General features: G+C 42.5%; 1 protein-coding gene across 1 annotated transcript; it reads right to left on the bottom strand.

Annotated features, from left to right (window-relative positions):
• Positions 1-301: 301 nt before the first annotated feature.
• yap1 (Yes1 associated transcriptional regulator) lies at positions 302-24,395 on the bottom strand. Its single transcript, XM_084019504.1, has 8 exons — positions 24,131-24,395; positions 22,683-22,918; positions 13,851-13,969; positions 12,284-12,397; positions 7,188-7,345; positions 5,075-5,202; positions 3,829-3,941; positions 302-3,195 (listed from the first exon to the last, which is right to left on the bottom strand). Exons 1-8 carry the CDS (start codon positions 24,329-24,331, stop codon positions 2,960-2,962), a joined length of 1,305 nt encoding a protein of 434 aa, XP_083875630.1. The 5' UTR covers positions 24,332-24,395; the 3' UTR covers positions 302-2,959.
• Between the last annotated feature and the right edge of the window lie 1,654 nt (positions 24,396-26,049).

The following is a 26,049-nucleotide window of genomic DNA, read 5'->3' as shown; positions in this document are numbered from 1 at the left end:
GTTTAGTGTCACCTGTTGATAGCAGTGAGGAATTGCAACATATGAGAAGCACTTCTGGTGAATGCTTTCAAAATAAAACATAATAAATTGAATAACAACAGAATATCATCTTATTGATTTTATGTCTACCTATTTGCCCCCATTCAATTAGGAAAAGTCACTGAATCAAGGTTAAACTGAAATTGACCCTAAGGATAACAGGAGGGTTAAGGTATCTCCATCAACACGATAAAAGCTTATAGATATTTAGAATACATTTTTGAAAATACAAACAATGAAATACAAGACCACACATGGAAAATATTACCACAAAGTATATACTTTATTTCAGGCCAATTTCAAAGTATCATATGAAGCAAGATATAATGTAACAGAATTTATTTTTCTAAAACACATGCACATATCTATCAAAAAAAATTAACAGATCATTACTGAATATAATTTCATTTTATGTGCATTTAGAAAACTCTAAAACAAAATCCTTTAACTTGTGTGATTAGTTCTACTGCTACAATGACAATCAACAGCTAATATGCTCTGACAATTACACACTAAGTAAGCATAAAATCAGGTTTGTGTGACAAAATGCGGCATTGCATCAAAATGAAAACTGTAGCCGTGCAATACAAGCACTGTAGTGTACCACTCATTTTAGTTGCATTGTTTTCACCAACACTGTTTATCCATCTTAAATCCATCAACACATGATCAATAAAATCAAAACTAAAAAGAGTTTTTTTTTCACACAGAATTAAAAAAATTGTTCATGATCTCTGATCTAAAAAAACAAAAAAAACAACAAACAAAACAATATTGTTCCATCAAGTTAATGCTACCAAATATGTATTGGTTGGCAACAGAATCAGTGTATCACCCTGCTAGGCCTCAACCGAGGGCATGCATGGCAGGCTGATTATTCAAAAGGTTACTGCAGTCATGCAATGATGTAGTCATAGTGTAAACATCAAAATAATGTGATTATGAGAGAATTGTCATTGTGTTGTCTCCACTGCAGCTTTAGCAGTTTCTTACTCAGAGATAATGTAAACATGTGAGCGCTTGTAGAAGAATCACTTTCTTCTCTGTTCTGAAACCTCATCCTTAAATCTCAGGGTTAGTCACTCAACACAACCATCTTGTCTTAAAAAAAAAAAAAAAAAAAAATCTCTCTGCTAGACCTATTCAGACATGTCCATTAACACTTCAAACCGACATCATTTTCTCATTAGCTTATACAGTGTGTTCATACAGAGGCTGATTTACAAATCATACTTGTTCTGGACTCTGAAAGTTGAAGCAAAAATAAGTGTTGGCGTCATTACAAAAACATCTTTGGAATCTGCCACAACAATTCCTGAATGAGATAACTGATTGTTTCTTAATTATTTCACAAAAACAAAAAAAAAAAACAAAAAAAAAAATCAACAATCCGCTTAACTCACCGCTGTCAGTCAAACCATGGCCTTCTACACTACCCCTCGACATGACTCTCAAACCTGCTTAAACTTGTCCAAGCTGTAGTCTATAAACCCCTCAATTCAACACATAGCATCGCTCAGAGGGGCTCTGCTCCCCCCTCGGGAAGACCGTTCTCAAACGTTGTAACGTTTGTATACTGTACACCGTCACAAGGTTTAATTGATCAAAGAGCTGTAGTTTCCATTTAGCGAAGGGATCTGCCTTTTTGGTTAATGTTTAGGAAAGATAGTAAAAGCTGCATGTGATCAACAAATAAACAATAACACTAATATGTATATAGTAAATGAGAGACAAGAAGAGAATCAGCTAAATGGTTAAAAAAAAAAAAAACTGTGTCTTGGCAGACTTCATCTTGTTGAAGTGGTGTGCTGTGATAACAGTCGAACCCTGTTAAAAATGTTTTAATTCATCTATGAAAGTTATTAAAAACAAGAAGCAAAATGCCATTTGATCTAAAGGTATCATACATATGTAGTAACCTAAAAATAAAAGGATACTAAAAAGATAAAACAAAGAATGAATCATGAATTAGGCTTGGATAAGACTGAGATACTTGGAAGCTATGTTTAGAAAAAACAAACAGAAATCCCTAAATCCCCTTATGTGTTTATAAAACAAAAATACAATTTTGATTATTGATAGAGGAAAAGTGTGGCTGATGTAAATGAATACAGCCTAATGCTTATTGCCGCAATACAGAAGTAATTGTTCGTGTTGCTCGCGTCTCAAAAAAATACAACTGAAGGCACTTGATCTATCAAAGGTTTAACTTAGACTTGCTGGCACAGCCAAGCAGCAATGTAGTCGGTCCCCAGGCTACTAACCCTCCCCCCCAAAGCAAAGCAACATGTCAAAACTGGGCCTCACATTACCTTTACTCCAAATCAGTATTGTTCTTTATGCTTCAAATACATCATTTTTGGTTTCTCAGGCTCGTTGAAAACAAACTAAATAAGGATAAAAACTTACAAGGCAAAATATAAAGCTACTTAAGCTAGATGCAATAGTCCCAAATGCAGTTAAGTAGTGCTGCTTCACGCTATATTGCAAGAAAAAGAGGCACCAGAGACTCCAGGTGATGACCGACGACGGCAGTCTTTGCAGAAGAGTACATGCACCCGCCCAGCTGAGCTATGTGGGGAGGCCGGGGGAAGGAATGACCCCTGCTCTAGGTGAAGATGCCCTAGATTCACTGACAGATCTGTGAAAGATTTGGGGACCCTTGCGTTATTGTCTGTTCATGGGCCAGCCTTGAAGACACAGACAAAATAAAAAGAGAAAAAAAAAAAACACACCAGTGAAAAGAAAAGAACAATACTGCCTCAAAAGAGGTTGGCCTTACACGGCGAGAATGAAACAGAAGTCCAGAGAGGCTCGCTGAAATGTCTTGTAAAAGCATCTATTTCTCCTTCACAGGTAAGAGCAGGCAGCAGTTCAGAGTGTGGGGAGAGGAGTAAAAGGAGCGTCCTGCTCGGATCTTCTATAACCACGTGAGGAAGCTCTCCTTGTCGATCTTGGTAGCTGCCAGCACTGTCTCCATGTCATTGAGGATGTCAGAGCTCAGGGCCTCCTGGAGACTGGGCATCAGCTCTTCGCCCTCCACTGCCATACTCTCACTCTCTAGAGTGCCCAGGTCTACGTCTGTTCCCGGGATGGCGTCCAGGTAGTCGGGGAAACGACTGGGCTGCGTTGCCATGGAGGGTGGAAGAGGGTCCCCTAATGAACAGGAAAAACATTTTTAAAAAGGGAACATATGAAACACTAGAGAAGCCCGTTTTTGCCACCGATGTGACAGCTGATCTTCCATATCGACGCCTACTCCGAGTGTGCGACTATGACCCACAGAGCAAGCACAACTCTTTCAAAACTGTTATCACTTATAATCACAATCTGAGCCCATCAGTGGCAAAAACAAGCACTTTTAGTGGACGTATTGTCCCACTGCTCCATAGCTTGTTTTGCAGGTGACGGTTACGGCGCTATCCCTCCATATTAGACCTCCACATTTTCCCATTTGTCACTCACAGAAATCATGAGATAAGTAATGTTTTTTGTACATTAAAGCATGTGAACACGTTCAAGTAGAAAGCGTAAATAAAAGTATGAAAATGTGCACAAAATGTCTCCTTTACATGATTTAACGAAGCAAGCTAGAGAATGTTTGGAAGACCAGACTCCTAGTTATAATTACTAGCACGGTGGAAAAGAACTGTGAGGCTGTTAATTTAAGCAACTTTTTTTTTTTTTTGTTAATGTAGTGAGAATACAAGGCTAGAAGTGCAGGTAGCCATCTTTGTCTAATGATCCCAACAACTACAGAAAGTTCCTGGACTTTATTTCCAGCCTCACCTGTGTCCATCTCATCCACACTGTTGAGGAAGTCATCTGGAGTGCGAGGGACGCTGTAGCTGCTCATACTCAAGCCGCTGTCTGTGCTCTCATCCCTGGAGTGGTAGGTCCCGCTAGAAAACAACAAAACAAAGAAATCTGGGTTATAAACTCTGCACAATGGCTAATAAACACCATGATTTCCATCCAACTGGAGGAAATAACAAGCTGTTGGTCTCAGCAGAGTTTGCGGATGACCTCAAGGACCTTCACGGAACCACTTTGAAGCCGGCGTGAATGTAATTAACTGATCCAATAAAGCAAACGCACTCGGTTATTAAAAGCACACAGGCTGAAAAGTAACAGTGTGGTCTTAATTCCCCGGAGGAGTCTTCAGCATACATCCAACTTCCAACAGTTTTATCTATTTGAACGACTGTGGAAAGTAACCCACGGTGACAGCGAGCTTCACTTTTTTCGCTCTCGATGGCAGAATGTAGCAAAAAGAGCAACGATGAATGGGACAACAGAGAGACAAAGAGGCAGAGAGAGGACATTTACCAAGCCTATACTAATTAGCAGAGGAAAAATATGTAGGCAGAGTATGGCAGAGGCAGGATGAATGAGGCCATTGTGAGAGTAGGGGAGCGGAGGCAACAGGGGGAGGAGGGGAGATTAGGTTGGCCTGTCTACTGACTGGACCACATGTTCTCTGCTGGCCTGCTTGCTATTCAGCTCTCTTCTTACTTCATCCGCTCAGAGAAGAACTAGAGCTTGAACTGCTAAGCATGGCTTCCCAGAATGCCATGGAGCAGCGATTACATACAGAGAGGGACGGGAAGTTTCTCGAGGTGCAGATGTTTTCAGATCTGGGGTCAGTCCTTCTGGGTTTGTGTCGTTACAACACAAATTGTGGAAGTTGTCCACCTCTGCTTCCAATAACGTGTTGTCTTTTCTTTCACATCACTATTTAGGTTTCCTATTGCAGCAGTTGTACAGCAGAGGTCATCCTTGTGCAGTGAACGCCGGCACAAAGCGGTCTGGATGAGACATTACCATGTGAGGAGGGTTAAACTCAGAGACTGGCCTTCTGTTTGTACCACTTGTGTAACTCTAGGAGCGGAGCTCTAACAGCCCGGCACACAGATTAACCTCAAACATACGTTAAGTGTGACGAGTGGAAGCCCCCCTACAAGTGCACCCACTGTGATTGTGCTGTACGAGGGGACATTTAGGAGGCTACTGCTGGGTTCTGTGCGAGTCCCACCTGTTGAGGAATGGGTCAGAGCTGTTGGCGGTCATGGTCCGGGCATCCTGGGCCATAGGGGAGGACACAGGGTTCGTGCTACCATCTTGATCCATACTGGTAGGCAGCTGATTCCTTATAGCGAGCTCCTGTTGACGATAAACACAAAACCCATGAGCAAACACAACCAAGCACTACCCTAACCCCAAAATATAAAAATACACAGCTAAAGCTTCATATAATCACATATGCCGTTAACCCCTGCTGCTCTTCTGTCATGTTAAATCAAGGAACTACACACAGACGGCATGGGGAGGAATGGAGAGCACTACGTTGGCAGAGGGTCAAATTACATGAGGGGGCGACAACAGTTGGACGCAATTGTTTCCTACACATGCTGGGATCATGCTCTGATCGGATAAGGCCAAGGATATGAAGTCATGTTCTTTTTCACCTCCTTCCTCTATACGTCCTTGAACGTGACTCGACCACTGTCCCCGTTTCTCATTCAACTTATACAGGGTCGTAGACGACAACATCAAGGCGGCCAATTAGATGTAATGCTTTTAGTAAACATGTAAAAGTGCTGCCAACGACCTAGAAGCTCAGTAGATGCTTTTATTGGTCGTGGTTGACTAGAAAACGACATAAATGATCAATAAAAAGCCTTAAATCCCCCTTGATAAAGTAAAAAGATGCTTGTTATCCTTTGTTTTTCTTTAACCATACTCACAGCAGGGCTTAAAAGGTGCTTCCTTCTCAAATGACTATTTGCACACATGTAAACAATCTGTTTTTTTTAAATGAAGAGAGGTTCAGGGCTGTGTACTGTAAACAACCTTTATAGTTTTATTGGCTCTCTGTTTGTGCGTGACTGAGCAGCGTCAGCGCTGGAGCGCCACCAGCAAGTTGCAAACATCGCCACCCCGCACTTCATCATACTTCTGCCATGTGGAAAGCATTTGGGTGTACAGGACACAGCGTGGCCCATTCCAAACATCTGAACAGTTACAGCAATGACCATAGTCCAGCTCTCATTTTAATTAAAAGCTCTTTGTTTGAAAGTGAGCATGTCGGAGGTTTGGATAACTGAGGTTCTTGCGTGTCTTAATGCTTTCCTAAAGAGGTCAATATTCTTGGAGTAGAACAACTTTATCATTGGTTTACCTGTTGTTCTATATACTACACGGGTTGCTGCAGTTTTAACACTTTTTCCCTCCTTCATGCACCTTGGAAGTAGGTGGAGTTGTCCCATAAACCCTCACTCACTAACCCTATCACTGCATATATGCACACAAACCAGGAGATATCAGTAAAGGAAGGCAGGAAATACTAAATGTTTGCACTGAAACAGCCTTGTTACTCTAAAACTTTAGTTTTCATACATGAAGATGCAAAGAAAACAAGTTTAAGGCTTTGACATGGCAAATAAATCTGAATTCTCAAGCAGAAATGTTTCTGTGATAACCACGTCTTAATCTGTCGCCCATTCTGCAAACCAGATTTCTCCTTCACATGATGTCTCATTAGGTCAACAATAACTTCAGCTTGCAGTGCATGTGCTCTGAGGACTTACAGTAGAGACAGACCAAATCATCTTTCTCCCTCTACAGCCTGAAGCATGCATGCATGCATGCAGGTCACTTCCTACACTGTGAACTTTAAACAACCCACGGCGATGGCCTGGTAAACAAGTCACCCTCATTCATAATAATAAAGCTCTGTATCTGGTGCTATGACACGGCCTTGAGTAAACTCCTGGACGCGGCTGCACCACCCAGTGACACATCCCAGTAAGGAAGTGATAAAATGACCACATATGACTCACGAGACTACTTCATTGCAGGGCGGTGTAACAATGAAGACAGATCAAAGGAGCTTAACATACATCGCTGTACCTGTCAATGATGAGTCATATTTGAAGATCTATACAAGATAGTAAATCATGTTTCCAAAGAAACATTTTGCTGATGCCCTCATTCAACTTAGGGAGCAGTCAAGCATCCAGTGTTTTGCTACTACACTGAGGGATGTAAGCATACTGAAAGTAATGACCTTTTTGATACTAGTTAGTTTCTTCATGAGGCCACAGTACTTTAACATTTTTTAAACGGCTTTGACTCGGATTCCTGACCTGAGGTCTCTGCCGAAGCAGCTCCTGTTGCTTCAGTCTGAGTCTTTCCTTCTCGATCTGCTGCAGTCTCATCTGGTTGTTGCCCCCCATGACTCCGGGAGGGAGCGGCCCTCCCTGCTTCACTGGAGCACTCTGGGAGATCCTCTGCTGGTTCAGGGCTGCAAAAGAGACAGAGAGGAGTTCAAATCTGTTACTACTGTATAATATGCATAGTGTTCACTTTAGACTTTGCACACAGGGACTTTTAAAGGAGCAATTGAAAGTCTGAAAAGATTGTGTGGGGTTGCTTTATATTAAAGGAAGTAGAGAGGATGACATGGATGAACTGGAAACACCAGTTTATCCTCGTCCAGGTTGAGTATAGTCTTCCTTCTGTCCAAAAACAAGAGCAAAATATCTATATAGCGAACAGGGAAAAGCTTCTGTGTCTGTGGGATGGAAAAGACAAAGGTGTCCCATCCCACAATCTGTGTTTAGGCTAATAAGAAGCAAGCAGCTTTAACAATAACTATTCTTGGATGTATAATTATATATTTCTGCAGCAACCTATGCACACACTCTGCAACTACACCCAATAATGCCTGGCTGCATAACAAGATTGACAACTTGAGTTTTTTTGTCTACAAGGTGAAGTGAAGCCAGTGCAGCAGGTTATGTAGGACAAGGGAAGTCCCAACACAAGTTTTCTACCTCGCGTCTGAAACAGCCTCTATTCCTGTAAGACCTGATCCCCTCCCACTCTCTGATGCAATGCACGAAACTAACAGAGCCCGTCTTAGTCAGTTATGACTTATCCTTTCATTGTGCTTGTTGTTTCCCTCGAAGCAGACTGACTGTCTCTTTAAGTCTGTGCACATCAGATCTATTCATTTAAAATAGACCCACATCAGGTTCTGTAAACACTGTACCACCATCAACCTTAGTTCTACCCATTAAGCGTAGTTGCATTGTGCATCATCAAGCTAACTCCGTGTTAATATTATAAGAATAACTGTGCGTGCTTTTGAAATCACAGCTGTTCCACGCTGAAATGCGTTTTTCTTTACTTTAGTGAGGGTGGGTCGAATAAACATGGGTATAAAGAAGCAATCTGTGTCAAAGTAGGTCACACATTTTAACAGTATAGTGGAGCACGAGAAGCAAATATGCTCGACCACAAGGGGTGTAACGGCAATGGAACCAATGGGGAGAGCTGTTTGGGTATGCGCTTGAAGCACCAACCAAAACAAAGCCTTGACGGGGCCACAATTTTCATGCGGTGCTGCCTCTCTGTGCTGTCCTGCCCGCCCCGGCACCTTTCTCATCACCATTCAATCACTGTCTGTTTACACTATCTCAGGAGCTGAATGAACTGTGGCTCAGGGCTCTCCCTGGGAAGCTCTGCAGGCCCCACCCTGCCTGCCGTCACCCCCCCTCTTCCTCCCTCCCTCCCTGTTCACGCTGCTTCCCCCAACAACCCCACCCCAGCACATATGCATGCACACAAACACACACAGAGCCATGGAGCCGCCTCCTCTCTCCCACACACACACACATCAGCTGAAGCCATGGGAGAGTGTATTACTTCTCTCCGCTTCTTATCTTTGGCAGATACTGAGGCCTTTGTGGCTGGATCACTCCACCATCAGGGCACCATTAGCTGTTCTCAAGGCAGAGGTGCTGCACATGGGCAATGTCTGCAGCTGTAGATCTGTTGAGGCCTGAGCTTTGAAGTAGGGGTATATCAAGAAAAATTCTCCAATACACAAGGCCACACGTTAAAGGCAATATTGAGGTTTCAAACAACCTGGGTCTTTATTTTAAATAGGTGGACCATCATTTCTATCTCTGATAATAACATTATACTGAGGGCAAGAAACCAGGATCTCAACCTATTTGAACCTATCTGACTTTATTGTATCGATACCGCTGTGTTCCCTGACATAAGCAATCACTACGGTGAGTACGATGTTATCATAGCCGAACACTCCGATGTTAACGTATCCAAAAACTATGTTTCCCCTCAAAAAAAGACGTGCGTTTTGAAGAAGAGTATGCAATAAAAAAAGGGAGTAGGGCATATGATGCACCAAACTGTATGTTGACGAATGCAGTCTTCCAGCTGAGTTTCCACCGGACCACTGAGTCAAGGACTCCCTCACAGACCAAACAGCTAACAGTAACCAATGTGACTGGAGGAACTATGCACAAACAATGAGCATATCGAAGAAGGGAATTACATCTGTGGGTGAGATAGGAGCGAAGGACAGGTTCAGTCCAGGGCCAGATTGATAACATGAAAATGGAGGCCAGTCCCAGCTGAGAAGACGGAGTGTGTGTGTGTGTGTGTGTGTGTGTGTGTGTGTGGGGTGGGGGGGTTGAAGTCAGCAGCACATATGAGCGGTGATAGCTGGTGGGCCAGGCAGATAAGAGACAAGTTAATGCTGTCTGCCTTTTGTCTTCTTCACGCACGCCTGCAACACAGCGAGCCAGCAACACAACGAGCCAGCAACACAAGCCCTTATCAGCCCATCACACTGCCAGGCGTATTACACCACAAGATCACCTGGGGCAGGTAGGGTTTAGGGTGTGCCAGCTGTGGGAAGTTCTCTATGTGACCAGGGCACAGCACCTTTGAAGGTGTGGTAAATATTTGACTGCTGTCAATATGACACTTTTTTTTTTTTTAAAGGCCTTTTTAGGAAGGTGTTGCGTTTCTAGGGTTGAGATAAGCAAAGTATAGAAACAGTCTGGATGTGATACAAACGTGGCGTTATCATCTTGTCCAACAGTAAGGTCTGAGGAAAGCCAGCCTGTGTTGACCTGGCTCTGCATGCCAAGGAGATGGAAAAAAACCTCAGTCAGTCAGGAAATATCCACAGTGTAGGCCAGCCCACATGGGAATTATTTACCTCACAACAGGTTCAAATTATGTTATTGGATCTACCTGTCCGATTATAGTCATATTATAAATAACATTGTGAGGGTGTTGAAGAAACCAAGATAAAATTCTTCTCACTGTGTAAATAACCTGGACGGCATCCCTGTTCAATAATCAGTTCACCCAAAACAGTCAATAGCTCACATTAGGGTTCACTACAGACAGAATGCAGCTCACATCTGTGCTATGTGCAGAAATCTCAAACAATATGAGCAGATGAAAAGCAACACTGTGCATATATTAAAACAAACATATGAACTGACCCTTTAAACTGACTCACTGCAGCATCATCACACTCTGCCAACTCTACCGCTGAACTTCTCAGACAAACATCACATGACAGTTAATATAGTGTGTGCTTCACAAACAGCTTTACATTAAGGCGTCAACTCAAATCACTGCAGTCCCAGAGGAAATCTATTTGTGCACTCCGGTATCCTCCACGTATGTTTTGCCCGGCTGTTCCTCCCGAGTACTATGTTCGGAAAACAACATGTCCAACATAGGCCGGCCCCCTTTCAAACTCAGCCACAGTGCACTCATGGCTTGTTCGCTGTTCACCACCTCCTTGGATGTTAAAGAGGATACATGCTTATCCCGTCGGCATATTCCCTCTGTTCCTCTGTTTTTCTTTCTTCCCCTTTCGCCTTGCCTCTCCCTGCCCCCACCTCCCCTCTCACATTGGAGTTCTTTGACTGAAAAGGTCTGGAACAGATTAAGAGTTGGACCACAGAATAAAGAGGCCTGGCAGAGATTCAAGTCTGTCTGGAGCTAGAGCAGAATGGGGCTGTGCCTGCACTGGGCCTCACGCAGGGGAAAGCCAGCCGGCAACAACCCTCAGTAAAAGGCACTCCGCTGCTTTTCTTCTCAAAGCTCAAATTAGCCTCCATTATCAAAGCAGCTGGCTTATGATTGGAGACCTACATAGCAGAAGTGTATGTTTCTGAAGCTGAGCATCACTATGCTCAAATGTAAAACAAATAATGATTACTACATAATAATACAATTAGCTTTTTCCTCAAGCAATGAGCCACACAATTTCAACATATAAATGTATGTTCAAACAGCAGCAGATGAGCAACATAAGCGGTATACAAGTATACATGTGAGCCATTCAAATAGTTAAGTAAAAAGATTTGATTTAATGTGGAGCAAAGTGATGTTTGATGGCACATAATGAGTTAACATGATCTCGTTCACCCTCTCACACGCTTTCAGGGGCCCAGCAGCCTTGTGTGTTCAAGACTTATAAATCTTCAAAGAGCTTCGCCGATCAGAGCCGCCATCTCTCCCCAGCTGCCCCAATCCCCTTACAACTCTGTTTTGAACTTTCCTGCCTGCCTTCAGAGTCCCGACTCACAATTACAGAGCAGAAAAAATTTTTTTTTTTAAAACTGCCCTTAAAAGTGCTCAATCTTGATAAAGAAAAAGTACAGCTAAAATTAAACTGGCTAACAGGCTGCATGCTGATTCACGCACGTTGCCTTTGTGAACCAGGGTGAGTCTCCCTGGGGAATGCTGCTGTAATGAAGGGATGACACCTGAAGCGTAAATGAGTGACATAAGCAGCAACCTTCATCTCTGGAAGTCTTCCTTGCACGGGAGGATTAGCTCATTCCCATGGCCACCAGAGAAATCTCAACACATGCACCGGGTCCTGTCACTAATTCACCAAACCCTGGCCACCACACACACTGAAAGCTAACTGTCAAACTTAAGCTTGGCCCGGGGGATTAATGGCCAACTCAGCTGTTGCTCCAACACTAAAATGGCTGACAAAAGGTTAGGTGCAGATTTTAGAGGGGGGAGGGGATTGGTGAAATCTGGTTTCAACAACCACTGGTATGGGTAGTCACTCCAAAACAATGTGGTGTGGTGAAATGAACAATGAATCATAAAGAACAGAACTCACTGATACAATTGTGAGGATACATCTTTTATGGAGTAGGCAGAGCTTTCTGCTGGGAAAGTAAACTGCTGTCACAAAAACCACACGTTTTAAGAAACTCTTTACTCTAGAGGCCCTTGTTCAATTTAATATCAAATATACAAAATATAAATTACTTTTCGATTGCCTAATATCAAAGTGCCTTCATTTAATAAATAGACAACAGACATTGTTTTAAATTAATTCTTAAATCAAGCACTAAACTAAGAAAGAAACCAACAATCTCACCAAAGCGCGGATCAAGTCGTGGGTCAAGCCAGGATGTGGTCTTGTTCTTGTGGTTTATGTAGTAAATTTCTCCCTCTGATGTAATCGCTTGTTCCCAGCCCTCAGGAAGAGGACCTGATGGGTGACAGGCAAAAATATAGTTGGAGACATGCTGGTGGCTCAGTCACGACTTGAGATATTTCTTTTTGACGTAATTCAAAGCAGATATTCTAAAGTGAAGTTCATGAATGTGGTGGAATTTAAGACTGCAGAGGTTCAGTACAAAGCAAGAAACAATTTACTTCCTGGCAACAAACAAAAGATGTTGTCAGACAGAGGGGGGGTGCGGGGTTATAACCTTAAAAGGACATTTTAATCTAAGGCGTCACAACTTATCCCTTTGGTTCGGTTAAAATGAACTCCGTTTGCCTGGTTGGCAAATAAACAGGTTATATGGGGAAATGCTATCCAAGACAAACAGCAGGACATTATTTTTCATTACATTGAAGGCTATTATTTCTTTTTTTAGATTTACTTATCGGTTGCCAGCACTGATTTAAGAATACGGAAAGAATTCCTCGCTAAACTGTGAGTCACGGAGCTCCCAAACATGTCAGACAGGACCTGTCACGTTCTACCTCCGTCTTACCTCACCTAGGGCGAATTCCAAATGCATGGCCAGAACTGATGTACACAGAGTCTTAGTGACATGTAGAAACTAGACTGGGCTGCTCCTGACTTCAACTGTATGTGGTACGACAGGAAGAAAATGTCCAGAAATAACCTCCAGTTAAGTTTAAAAAGGACCATACCAGTGTTATTAAATGCTATCGCCCATTTACAACAACGGCCAGCTAGCTTACATCAACCAATTCCATGTTTACCAAAATTGCTATATTTTTTAGATAGTTTGTTTACATTTTTTTTTCCATAAGCAATGGAAACACCTCGTTGTTAAAATCCTCCTTCTAGCTCAAATTCCAGTTTATTGTTATTTTTCTAGGCGTAATAACATTCAGCCCGACGGATCTCTTTGCTCTGATGTGATTGACAGCTCAGAGGGCGGAACCAAAGTATAAAGAAAGTCAACGATTGGCTGAAAGTTGAAACCTCTGGCTTGTGCTGACACGGCTCGACAGCCGTCATAAATTAATTTTTAAATCCTCATATTCAAACTGGGACATGTCGTGAAGTGGTTCTCTGACCAGTGTCTTCTTCCCTACATTGAGTTGCAGATCGTAAACCAACATTGAGCAGTATCTCATAAAAGCTTGTTTATTTCACCGCTCGCTGGTCCAATCAGAGCCAGCCAGAGAACTGTTGGCCAATGGGATGCAGCGGAGGGACGGTTTTTACACACCGTTTCAAAATGAATGGCAGTGAATGGCGGTCAGAACAGGTAGGTTGAGCTCTACATAAATAAACACTGCATACACTGATGTACACAAAACATGTTGAAGTCAGGGGGAATTAGACGGGTATGGTCCTTTAATGCTGAAAAACCCACAGTTATGAACAGGGTCTGTAATACATGTCATGTGCTGCTTCTCTGGTAAAACCACATTGAATAAAGTCAACATATACATACCACTAGCTGGGTTCATAATGTTCTGTTGCTGGACTGGCACCGAACTGGGCGGGGCAGCCTGGTTCATCTGGAGCAGGGCCTTGCGAGGATCCTGCCAAGTCGTGGTCTGATCAATGTGGCTGCAATGACACAAGACAGCCAAAATATAAATTACCATCAGTGTTTTCTACCAGTAATCAGGAGTAAGTTCAAACCAGGGGCAATAACAATACAAAACATCAGGTCACATGATGACTCAGAGCTGTTTCAACAAGCTCTTTAATGAAAACACTGAATCTAACCCCTGGTTTCTGTAAACGATGACTGTTACAGGAAGCCGTCAGAACCCATGATTCAATGGGACTGGGAGATTTTTTACCCCCACATAATTCATAAAAGGTTCTACATCATGAATCAGAATGGAGAGACTGCACAATATTTTTCAATTTAAATGTACATAACAGTTAATAAAGACAAAAACAAAACAGTAGACAGCAACAGTAGTAAACTAGACACAGACTAGAAATAAATCAAGTGAAACATGGGACTGTCGGCGAGCTGAAAACTTGAAAATGTCTAAGAAGCTATTGATTGGTTTCAAAACAACTATTGTAACGTCAAACAATGTTGCTCCATCTATTTTACGGCTCGTCTTTGCCGGGACAGGAGTGGGGAGCGGGGCGGGGGCATTGTGTTGCGTTCTGTGAAGGCATTGATAATTAGTGCTTTGTTGGTACTTGTTGCTTGATTAAGATGGAAAGCTAATACAGGAAGCCCTCCTCTCCCGAGCAGGACCCTCTCTATTGAGGGAGGGTCAGTCCCAGGGCTCAACGCAGGGGGTCCTTTTTCCTGGAAGTGGCTCGGACACTGTGGAGTGTCAGGGGCTTTAACAATCTGGCGCCACATTTACAAAGCTTTCACCTGCTTGACAAAGGCACAGACTGAGCTACGACCTAAAACCCCACTATTCACTTGTTCTTTTTGTTTTGTTTTTTGAAACATCCCATTTAAAAAGACCCCCCTCACCTCAAACAGAGCACCATACCCCAGTAGCTTGTTTTTGCAACACAACTCCTACGTGTAGATTCATCCACTGGGAATGGATGAATGATTTTAACGCACATGACAAAAAAAAAAAAAAAAAAAAAAAGTTTATTCATAATGCAATTAAAAGTTACCCTCAGTAATCTATATATGGTACCCTACACTCATCACACTCTTCCACCCACTGGGATTCTTTACAACTCGCTGTTAATTTGATACGAAAGCACCATTAGTCCAGATTTTGGAACAGCTGGTGAAGTGAGAGATTCTCTTGGCCTCTGCGGTAATCCCAGCCTGCCTGTCTGCTCTCTATCCCAGGCCAGAGAGCGAGAGGGCCTGACTCAGCACTCCTCCCCCCCATACAATGCAACCCATTTTGAAGCCCCCTCTTGTTTATGCTTTACTGATCAAAGGAGCTGCCAAATCCCCTACCGAACCCTCCCCCAGCCCTGACACACACACACACACACACACACACAACACACACACACACCAAGCAAAATAGCTGGAACTGCTCAGATTGGAGGGGCCCCTTGAGAAAGAAGGGTCACAGGGAGCGGGCTGAGACAACTACAGAAAAGGAGAAAAAAAAAAGAGTAGAAGAGAGAAAAAAAAGCATCTACGGAAGCAATCTTTCTGAATTCCATTGGCTGCCTGAGTTGCTGTGGTCCTGTTACACTCTGAGCGCCCGCCCTGCCCCCTTCACTGCCTCCTTCCCACTCTGGAAACTATGACATTTATTATAGAGGGGAGGGGAGAACGGGGGAGGAGACTCGGAGAGGAGCACTGGGATAAGGGAAGGGAGGGCTTATCGTAAATGAGAGGCCTGCACATCCTGGTACACAAATGCCGAACAGAAATGCCACGAGTGAAACACACAGATGGAAATATACGACCCAAGAACTCGGATTAGAATTTATTCTCTGCATCCCCTCAACGTGTGCTTCCCGTAGCACAGAGGAGTACAAATATTGGATTTTTGATCAAACCCCAGCCAGGGAGGCTAATGTTTGTAGCTCAAATCAATCGAAGCAGCTTCGGTTCAAAACAGAGGGGATTCTAATCAAACAGCCTGTGATAAAAGCCACACACTGCGAGTGCTTCCAAGCACTGCTCTGTAATCAGAGAGTGTGTATGTGGGAACTCAGAGACCTGGTAAATAAGTTACCAAGAGCCAGTAATTCATCACCAGATTTTCAAACTAAAAGATAATCCATTCACTCAAACTGCCCCGAACCCTATATGGCCGGGGCTATACACCGCTTCCTGTCGGCGAAACATAAAACAAAACAATGTCATGGCAACTGTTGGGGACGGCTGGAGGCCACCAGTTGCTGTTAGGAATTGCTGATGATCTGCAACCTCCACAGTCACAACTGCTCGGTGTCGTCTTTACATGTCATGACACCACGGCGAGCTCAGCAGGACGGCCACCCCCCCCCCAAACCTCCATCCCCAGGGCAGGGCAGTGGACACAGAGCAAGCTGGCTGTGAGTCAGGCCTCCTCCACACTAATGCAATTATAGTTGAAAACAATGTTCACATGTTCCTACTGTTTTTGTGTTTTCTAAAAAAAGGTTGTTGTCCAAGCTGCCAAAACATTAAGATGATGCTAAAAGTAAAAGCAAATAAAGATGGAGGGCCATAATCAAACTTGCCAACGCTGCAAACTACACTCTTTTACAGCCACCTTTCAAGCCTTCAGAGATAATTAAATAAATGTCTGCCAAGTAGTGTCCATGAATTTTAAAACACTGTCATGTTAAAATGATCAACCACTTTTACCACTTTTTTTTTTTTCTTTCTTGGTGTTGTGGGCCAAATCGGCTGTACTGTGGACATGGGCTAAATATGAATGTTGGTATTATGTTGTCAGTATTATGTTGTGAAACACCAAAGAATCAAAACAAAACTCATCAGTAGCTTCTTCATGGGAAACTGACTGTAAATGGCCAGGTACAGCAGCAAAAAAAAAAAAGTAAGAGTGCAACATGTGGTTCAAACATGACCCGTTATCAAGTGCTTTATTTTGCTCATTTTCACTCACGCTATCATCATGGCGACTGTGGCTTAGCAGAGCACAGAGTAGGACTTGTGATCCACCCAGGCACTTGACATCTCCTTGACTGATGGCCCAATTATCAAGGTGGCGTTTATTGTGCCAGCGTTATTTATAATGTGTCTTGCTGAGGAGAAGGGAGGGGGTCCTTTCGCATTAAGGCAAAACTTGGCATTCAACTTTTCTGTTCGGTGTTGTTGTTCACATGGAAGCTAGTCCCCATCAACATCATTTTTAAAATATATAATAAGCATATAATAAGCATAGAAAATAGCATTTTATCTACTAAGTTAATCAACATATTGAACTAAATTTAGCTTCAAAGAGTAACTTAGAAGTTTAACCAAGTGCTACACTTGTTTCACAGACCTCGTCTGATTACAGAAATATGACAAACATCAGAACTCAGAGATTTAGAGAGAGATTTACAATCCATGGAAACTCTGGCTTCGAGGAGAATGTTCTCCTCAAAAATAAAAATAAGTCTGCTCCGTGGTTTGTCTGTGATTAAGCTCTGCTACCTGTCAAAAGAGCCGATCAAAAGGGAGATTTCAGGCCAGATCGACTGTCTGTTGCACTGAAATTGTCTCTCTTCAAAAGGCAGATGCCAAAAATCTGCGTTTCACTGGTGTGAAACGAGGGAGTGTAGCTATGGGCAGCGTAGCGATGATGAAACACACCCCACAGCTGTGTTATCAAATGTTAAAAATGGGATCCTCAGGCCACAGTGGCTCCACCCAGGGAGTATATGCTTGGAAGGTGGTTGAAGCAGACGACTAAAGAGAGCACCGAGGGAGGCGAGATGTAATCAGGCCTCTAAAGATGCGGATGACCATCTCCGCTCTGGTTGTCTGGGGATGCCTGGCTGCCTCTCTATCAGCAGGACATCATCTAGGGAGATTATTGGGGCAACCTCTGTGACCCTATTGTAGCTTTAAGTTTCCCTTTGAAGGAGGGTTTGTATCATCACATCCCCTAACGAAGCAACTAGTTCACAAAGTACCAGGACAAGGACTAAGCTTATTTTCAAAGAGTAATTAAAAAGTATAATTTAACACACACTCATGATACATTCATTATAATATTAAAAAATAGTTAAACTATATGCATGCCACAACTGACAACATATACACAAAGTATTCCTTATTTTGATATCCAGGCATGATTCTATCACCATGAGGTGTTTGAGTAGTTTCGGGAAGTCTAAAGCCCACCTGAGAGGGTCCACTCCTCAGATACTACATCTCTGTGGAGATGCCCTCAGTGACAGTGGAGGCATTGATGTCTGGGACAGAGGTGTTATATCAAGACTTTGGTAAACACTAGCCGGACTTTCTCACAGTCCCATTTGTGTACTGAGCTGACAGCCCCCAGTTGAACAGGAAGGGCCTTGTCTGTCTGTGGTCAATAAACCAAAAGTTTGTCAAACACAAAGTTGCTCCAAATGAGGGCTCCACGCAGGCTTACGGGCCAGGCTTCCCAGCACCATTTGTGGCCTCGCTTCATAACAGCTTGGGTTTGAATTCCAATTTGCGTACTTATCACATTGAAGCTTTCAGCAAGGTGAAGTTATTTAGATAACAGTTGATACTGAAAGTATTTATGCATGATGTTGACATAAGAAGCAGAGTACACGATCTGTATTAGCAAAGCAATTAGACAACAGAGTCAACTCTGCTGCAGGTGATACAAGAGAGAATTTAAACAGGAGGTCATGTACGCTATATTACTATGACGTAAGCTCCATTCATCTGCTGGGAATCCCAACACAATATCATGGTGCAAATCAGCATTACACAGATACATGACGCATACAATGAGAGCACACGGTGCAAATAAACACTTTAATTGACCTCTCCTGCTCTAATAGAAGGTCTCTTTGACTTGTATTTAGTGAAACAGATGTCCAGGAAACCCTGCATAGTGTACTCTGAAGCTTCACTAGTTCTCAGCCCGTCTAATTTACTGTGTAAAAATAAAAATAACATAAAAAAAAAAACAATTTAGTAACAGCCTATATTACAAGAAATCAACAGATCTCATCACGGTGACTAATTTGATCATTTCCAATCAGTCAAGTTAATTTGGAAACACAAGTCAGCCATTCTGGTTGTGGGAAACCAAACTCATCAGAACTGTTTAAAATCCAATTGAGAAAAGACAAAAGTGTCCATCAACACAGAGCTCTACCTGCCCCTGAGGGCAGACAATGGCTACTCCCCCAAAGCTTTCCTCTGCTTAGGGCTGACTTCCCACGGACTAAAAGCTCATTCAGCTGCATTTAATAAGCGCCCGGAAACAGTGATTACCCCTGCTAGTTTACCGGTGTGTCTAAATTAGAAACCTCCATTAGTTTATGACCCAGCCCTGGAGACCGGCCCTGCCCCCCATCCCAGCACCAAGCAAGGTGACCCAACCTCCCTGCCCCTGCTGTCATAAATCAAAGGCCACAGCAAACTGCTGGAAGAAAGAGGAGGAAAGGTCAACAGACTTTGTTGACACTCTGCCGTTCTTCTCAGACTTCTCCTCAGCTTAAGGTTTTTGTTATTTACCTAAGAGTCAAAACAAAATAAGAGATTTCACAGGAAATTGCTCAAATCTGACTCCTACAACTCACAATTATTTAAAGGATTCAACTGTTGATTGCTTTTTTGATATCAATGTTCTCATAGTTTCTCCCCAGACCCTAAAGTGACATCTTTAACAGTTTGAAATCCTAATTTACAATGATGAACAAAAATGGCAGAAAATTGAAACGTATACATTATTTATGACCAAAGTGTTGCCAGTTTAGTTTCTGAGGACTGAATAATCCAATTATCTACTAATTGTTTCAGCACTATCACTATTCAAAAGACAATCATCAGGCCAAACTGGAACCTATCAGCTGTTTCACTTACGCTAGGTCAATCCCTTATTGTACACACTTAACCTGACAAGAGCTGAACATTTCACACTTAAACTCCCGAGAAAGCTGCTGCCCTCCTTCAGCGCCATCTTTAAACTTCCTGTCAACCATTTGTCTATTTTGGGAAGGCTCACATGAGTCTCAACAGGCCCGTGGTTTGAATAAAGATCACCGTTTCACTGCTGGGACAAAGGGAGGGCCAGAATTTCTCTTGGACCCTCTTCTAGTCATCTCCACATGGCTGCCATTTAACTCCATTGACACAAAAGAGGCGCCATCACAGCGCCACGGCTCCATTCATACCAAAGCGGAGCCTGGCTTTTAAAGGGAGTGGGACAACAGCATCCGCAGCGTGGCTCTGACTCATAGAGGACAACCCCCCCAACTGTATGATCCTGTAGACTACTAGTCAACAACAGAGGTGGAGAAACGCATTATTTAAACAAATAAATACATTTTAAACTTTCACCCCGAGTTGACTTATCTCTAAGGACAACAGCGGTCACCTGAGTGAAATGTGAGCGGCCGGCTCTCTGCTCGGCGCTGCTAGCTGGTGACAGACTCCCCACCCCCACCCAGCCACCCACACACACACACACACACACACACACAGCCACCCCCCCCCCCCCCCCCCCACACACACACACACACACACACCCAGCCACCCACACACACTCTCTCTGTCTTTGCTTCACTCCTCCTGCAACACGTCTTGGTCGGACAACCCCTGTTTATAAATAGGGGAGTGTCTTTTCCAGCAGCTCTGCTGAGACCGCCTGTATTCCAGATCAAATATCTGCACTTTGATGTGCGGCGTATGGAAGATGTCTCCTGGAGTTCTCCTTCAAACACTGTGTACTACTCTTTCTCTAGTTGTACAACGGCCCACTTGAAACAAAGTTCTTACCGGAACATCTCCACTATTGTTCCAAAGCCATAGAGACTAAGATGCTCTGCTTGTGGAACAGACTTATAAACATATAAGAACAGATATTAAAATAAAATTAAAAAATCTCTATTTTCTATGAATATTTCACAATAACATTTGTAAAAATGGGATAGTGCTTTAGAGTCAATTGTTCTAAATAATTTAGTATAAAGAAAAATGGTCTGTTGCCATATGGTGAAAACCTTAATTGTTAAAAGATTAAGTGTTTATCAATTATCAATCAATCAATCATAGACATAGTTATTCTTTATCCACAGTCCTGTTCTGTTATTTAACATAAAAGCAGAGGAAGAAATACTTTGACGATGACGCCATTTTTAAACAACAAGAGACAAATCCCAGTTACAAGGAAAAACAACTGGCATCGTCCTACAAACAACAAAACTTAACGGTGCAACAAGCGTTTGAACTCAAGTTATACAAGACTGGGTTTTTCCAAACTAAGCTTTCATTTAGTTTACAATATTGCTTCATTGTCTGGAGGCACATGAGATCAGTGGCCTGGAAACAACTGCAGTGATCCTGGGAGTCGAGAATAGGGTTCGCTCTCTCCTTTACCCTCCCAGTCCTTCAGTTCAATTTTAGAAGAGCCTCCTCAAAACGGCCCAGATGTTCTCCAGATGTGAGACCTTAAAACATCTGGTACTGAAAGCTCTTTTTGGATGCAAGTAAATTTGAGGCTATCATGTTTGTTCTGACCCTGTGTCAGGGAGTAATATTTCCTTCAACAGACAGCATTTTGCCTTTAAAAGGAAGAAGAATGACGACTTTAAATGTCAAACTCATCTCTAAACATGAGCTGCTGATTATAACACAAAGGGAGGGACATTTCACAATGAGCAGATTATCTTAAACACTGATTATCGACAAGGATGTCACGTTTATGACTCATTCATATCACCTTTTTGCAGAACTACAGTGACTGAAGTAAAATACGTAAGTAAAATAATAGAGAATTTAAAAAAAGAAACGCTCACAACCCTTGATGTGATTGATGAACTGTGTGCGATTTAAAAAGTTGACTTTGGATCATTAATGTGGAGGAGATCTGCTGCTTAGCAGATGAGTTTTGCAGAGATGTCTGTCTTTTGCTGTCTGAGGCATCGACAACGAACCACTGTTACTATTGAAACCTGAGCTCAAGAAAAGGAACGTACAGCAGCGCCTCCAAAGACGTTTGCACCAAATCTAATAACCTACAATTCAACTATTGCAATTGTCTCTTTTTGAGCACACTGACCAGCATTGTGCACTGTAGCAGATTTGCTAATTATTGTCAGCATAATATACACCGAACAGAGCTGTACTATGGGAGTCGACCTCAAGACCACTTCTCTGCTAACTTGGGAGTTGTTTGGACGATTAGAACCAAAATGTTCCTTTCTTCTCAATCAACATGTGCTTGTGATGCTGCATATGTTGAATATATTCAGATACATCACTGTGGAAGCTTAAGAAGATCCTTCATGTATACGCTGGATGTAAAGGACCATTTCACTGACTCAACGTATTGTAGGGACACTTTTTGAGATTTTCTTTGGTCAAATTAAGGGAGAGGTATTTTCCACAGGAGGGATAAGATAGTTGGGTGATTCACATTAGAGAACATAGATGCCTATTATTTTTACTGCTTGTCTTGTCAGGTCACAAAGTCAAAGTTTCTCTCAAAACTAAAATTCCCATTTCATAGCCTTGATCAGGATTGCATAGTGACATAGTAGGAGATAGAGATGTCTACAGGGATGATGTATATGCAGCGCTCTGTGCTCTTCATCCACTTTTAAAACCATGCATTTTCAAAAACCCATTATTTGAGGTTGCAAATCTTCCAGGTGTTTCCAAGGACTGTAGAAAGCAAGAGACAGTGTTGACACTTGTTGCCAGCATACTTACTTGAGGAAGTATCTCTGGCCAGAGGCGGTCTTGGCCATCTCCCACCCCGGGGGCAGGGGCACGTCATCAGGAATCTCATATGAAGACTGCCGGAGGTGTTGAGGGGAAGCACCTGGTGGGGGCATGCCAGACAGGGAGCCACCAGTAACAGCTCCCAACTGCAGGGAGGCCGGGGACGAGTGTGCACGGACGTGGTGGGGCGTGAGGACTCCGCCGCTCCCAGCATCAGTGCTCGCCTGTGTCGTGGGTGGAAAGAGAAGCAGTATGAATGCAGTCCCATAGTAGTTTTTTTATGTAACATGATTTCCCTGGGGACCTCTTCATCTTTATGAGGCTAAACAAGTTTGTCCAAACAATAAGTTTGTTTGAATATCATAAGTCAAAAAGGTTATAGTTACTGTGTAATTATAATAATTATAGTTAAAGATTTTATTAGAATAATTATAGTTTTATTGTAACAATTATTATAGTCATAATAAAAAAATAATTTTAGTTTACGTGATACAAATGTCACAATAAGAAAAAAAATATTGTATTCATATATAATAAATATACACATTCAATTCTGTATGAGGCCACTCCATATGCACACTTTCAAGGACCATAAAGTCTACATGAATGAATCAGAACCTCTTCACATGGATGCTAGAAAGTTGGGATTATGTGCATGTGCGGGCAAGTTGGAGAGTTGTTTGAGGATGGAGGGATCCAAGGCCTGAGTGGGAGAGCGCAGACTCGCTGAGCAACAACGCATGCGCACTGACGACCAAACTCCACAGAAACCCATGACAGAGACCACAAGCAACAGTTATGGGGGACGGTAGGGGGAGGAAATGTGGAAAGGGGGGGGGGGGGGGGGGGGTCGATAGTATGAATTCAACCATCGTTTGGTTTCTTGATTGCAAATTTACAAAAACACTCTGTGGGATTAATCCCACATGACCATACAGCCATGAATCTAATCCGTTTACCTAACACATAAAGCGGAGGTTCAGCCAATCTGACAACTTTCCATGTAATAATATCCTCCAATCTTCTGCACACTCTATTTTCAATAATAAGAGCAGCCGCTGAGGATAAACAAATAGCTGGGAGGAGATTGTTCAGCCTGCAGGCCCGACGGGCCTTTTCTCTGCAGGGATTTCACTCATTACAACTTCTGAAAACAGATGTTTTGTAATAAAACAGTGTTGTAATTTACTGGTGCAAATAAGCCATCATTTAACAAAGGGCTATTGTATCCTAGCATTTAGGATATGACTACACATTTCCTCTGAAGGCACAGTGGTGACACCCTAAAATGCCTCCAAACGATTACAAAGTAGCGAGAGCAAGAGAAGTGGCTGCGGGCTCGCAGTCACGTACTGCGGGCCGGAGCCCCCGCAGGATGGGCCTTGCTTTAATCGGGATTTCTGGGAAGGGGCCGAGGGGAGACAGGGCGGGCTTACTTGTCTGGAATGGGACTTTGGTTCAGGGGGTTTGAAGAAGGAGTCTGGCAGTTTCCTCATCCTCATGGGTACGGAAGGAGGCATGATAGTGTTTTTCGGGTTCATCACGGCGTTAAAAAGCGCCTCCAGGTCGGTCTCGGAGTCGCCCCGCACATGAACGATTTGGTGTCCGGCAGGAGGGTTGTGCTGGCTCGGATCCATTGTCCCACAGAAGTCTGCAAACTTTTATGTGTCCGAAAAAGTCGAGTTAAGAAAACTCACAACAACAACAAACAAACAAACAAAAAAAAAGTTTGAGCCAATCCCAAACTTTTTTTTCCTCCTTCTTCCACTCAGCAGGAAATCTCGACGACACTCAGTAAAAGTGATCCCGAGTCATTCTAAAGTCGAAACAGTCGAGTAAGACTTGATTCTCTTCCAAAGTGTGTTAGCTGTCGAAATCTGCAGCGAAACCCGGCGCTTTCCTGTTGTTTCTTAATGGCATACTTGAGAATGTAACAAAGCGCATATCTGCTCCACACTGGGATCTGTGTTGTCGTCCGGCCCAAACTTTTTTTCCCAAAAGAAAAAAAAAAAAAAAGAAAAAAAAAAAGCAGACGCAGCCACAAAAGAGGAAAACACAACAAACGCTTGTCTGGAAAAGTCCAACTTCTTCTGTGTTTCGGCAAAGTTGTAGCCTGTTCGTGGATATTATGGGAGAGTCATCGTTGGTAGAACAAATCTCCGCAGCTCACTTTCCAGAAAAAAAAAAACTTTTGCTCCAGTCGGGTCTAAACTTTGGGCAGGACATCAAACTTTATGACTCATGGTATGTCTGCTCAAGGGGCGGGGCTTGGCTTTAATTGGGACAAGAGTCTTTAAAGGTACAGTCAGGGTGGCCCCGGGCCCTGAGACTGTTTCTGTGCCAACGTTTACCATCTAAACACCAACATACGAACACAACAGACCCACGTTTTACCATCTATAATGTATATAAAACATTTTAATACAAAAATCACCTCAAACATCCATTTGACAGGATTTCCACAGTCATGATGACTTATTCAATAATCTAACTGGAAATTAAACAGTCATTATTACACATTAATTTGATAATCTGGGAAACAATTGCCGAATTAAAGTGTTCCTTATTGTGTTGGCAAACCCTTAAATACAACAAGGACCCCTGCTGATGCCAACTGGAGCCCACTTGGGAACACATTGAGTTATGACTCTGACTGAGTGTTAAGTAAATATAAAAATACAATAAACATGCACGTTCTCACTTATAAAGCTAAAAAAAAAAAGCACATGTAGAACAGAACAAAAACATATGTGTGGAAGCAACATCAACAACTGTGAACAGAATTATTTTTGTAATTTTGTAATTACCGTAACTTTTTTGTGTATACACATTTGTTTATTTATAAGTGTTTTTAGGTGTAACTTAAACATTCTTACACAATTTACAGCATTTTATTTAATTTTTTTTTCATGTCATTTTTATTTAGAACATAGTCTATATCTTCTAAAACATTTGATATATTTTGACTATGGATGATTATTTTCACAACTCAGTGATTTTAAGAATAATTCACACCCACACTTTCTCTTATCCGTATATATAATGGTACTATTTGTTCTTTTTTTTTTTTTTTTACAGTGCTCATGAAAAGTAGATCCATGCAGTTCCCACAATTGTTATGCTAATGAGGCCCCTCTTCCATTGAGAAATCATTTTGTCAAGATCCACTCTTTTTGGATACAGAGGCTCTGTTTCAACTCTTTTCCCATACATCGACTGAATGAATGATTATGAAGCCCTGTTTAATACCCGCAGACGCTGTAAAGACCTTTGCTCTCAGTCACACATGCTCACGTTTGTTTGTTTTTTTTTTTTTTTTACATTTGCACGTCTCTGATTTAATTTTTCCATATCA

Source organism: Eutrigla gurnardus (genome assembly GCF_963514095.1).
Source record: "Eutrigla gurnardus genome assembly, chromosome: 10".
Classification (NCBI taxonomy): Eukaryota; Metazoa; Chordata; class Actinopteri; order Perciformes; family Triglidae; genus Eutrigla; species Eutrigla gurnardus.
This window is presented reverse-complemented; position numbering and strand designations above follow the sequence as displayed.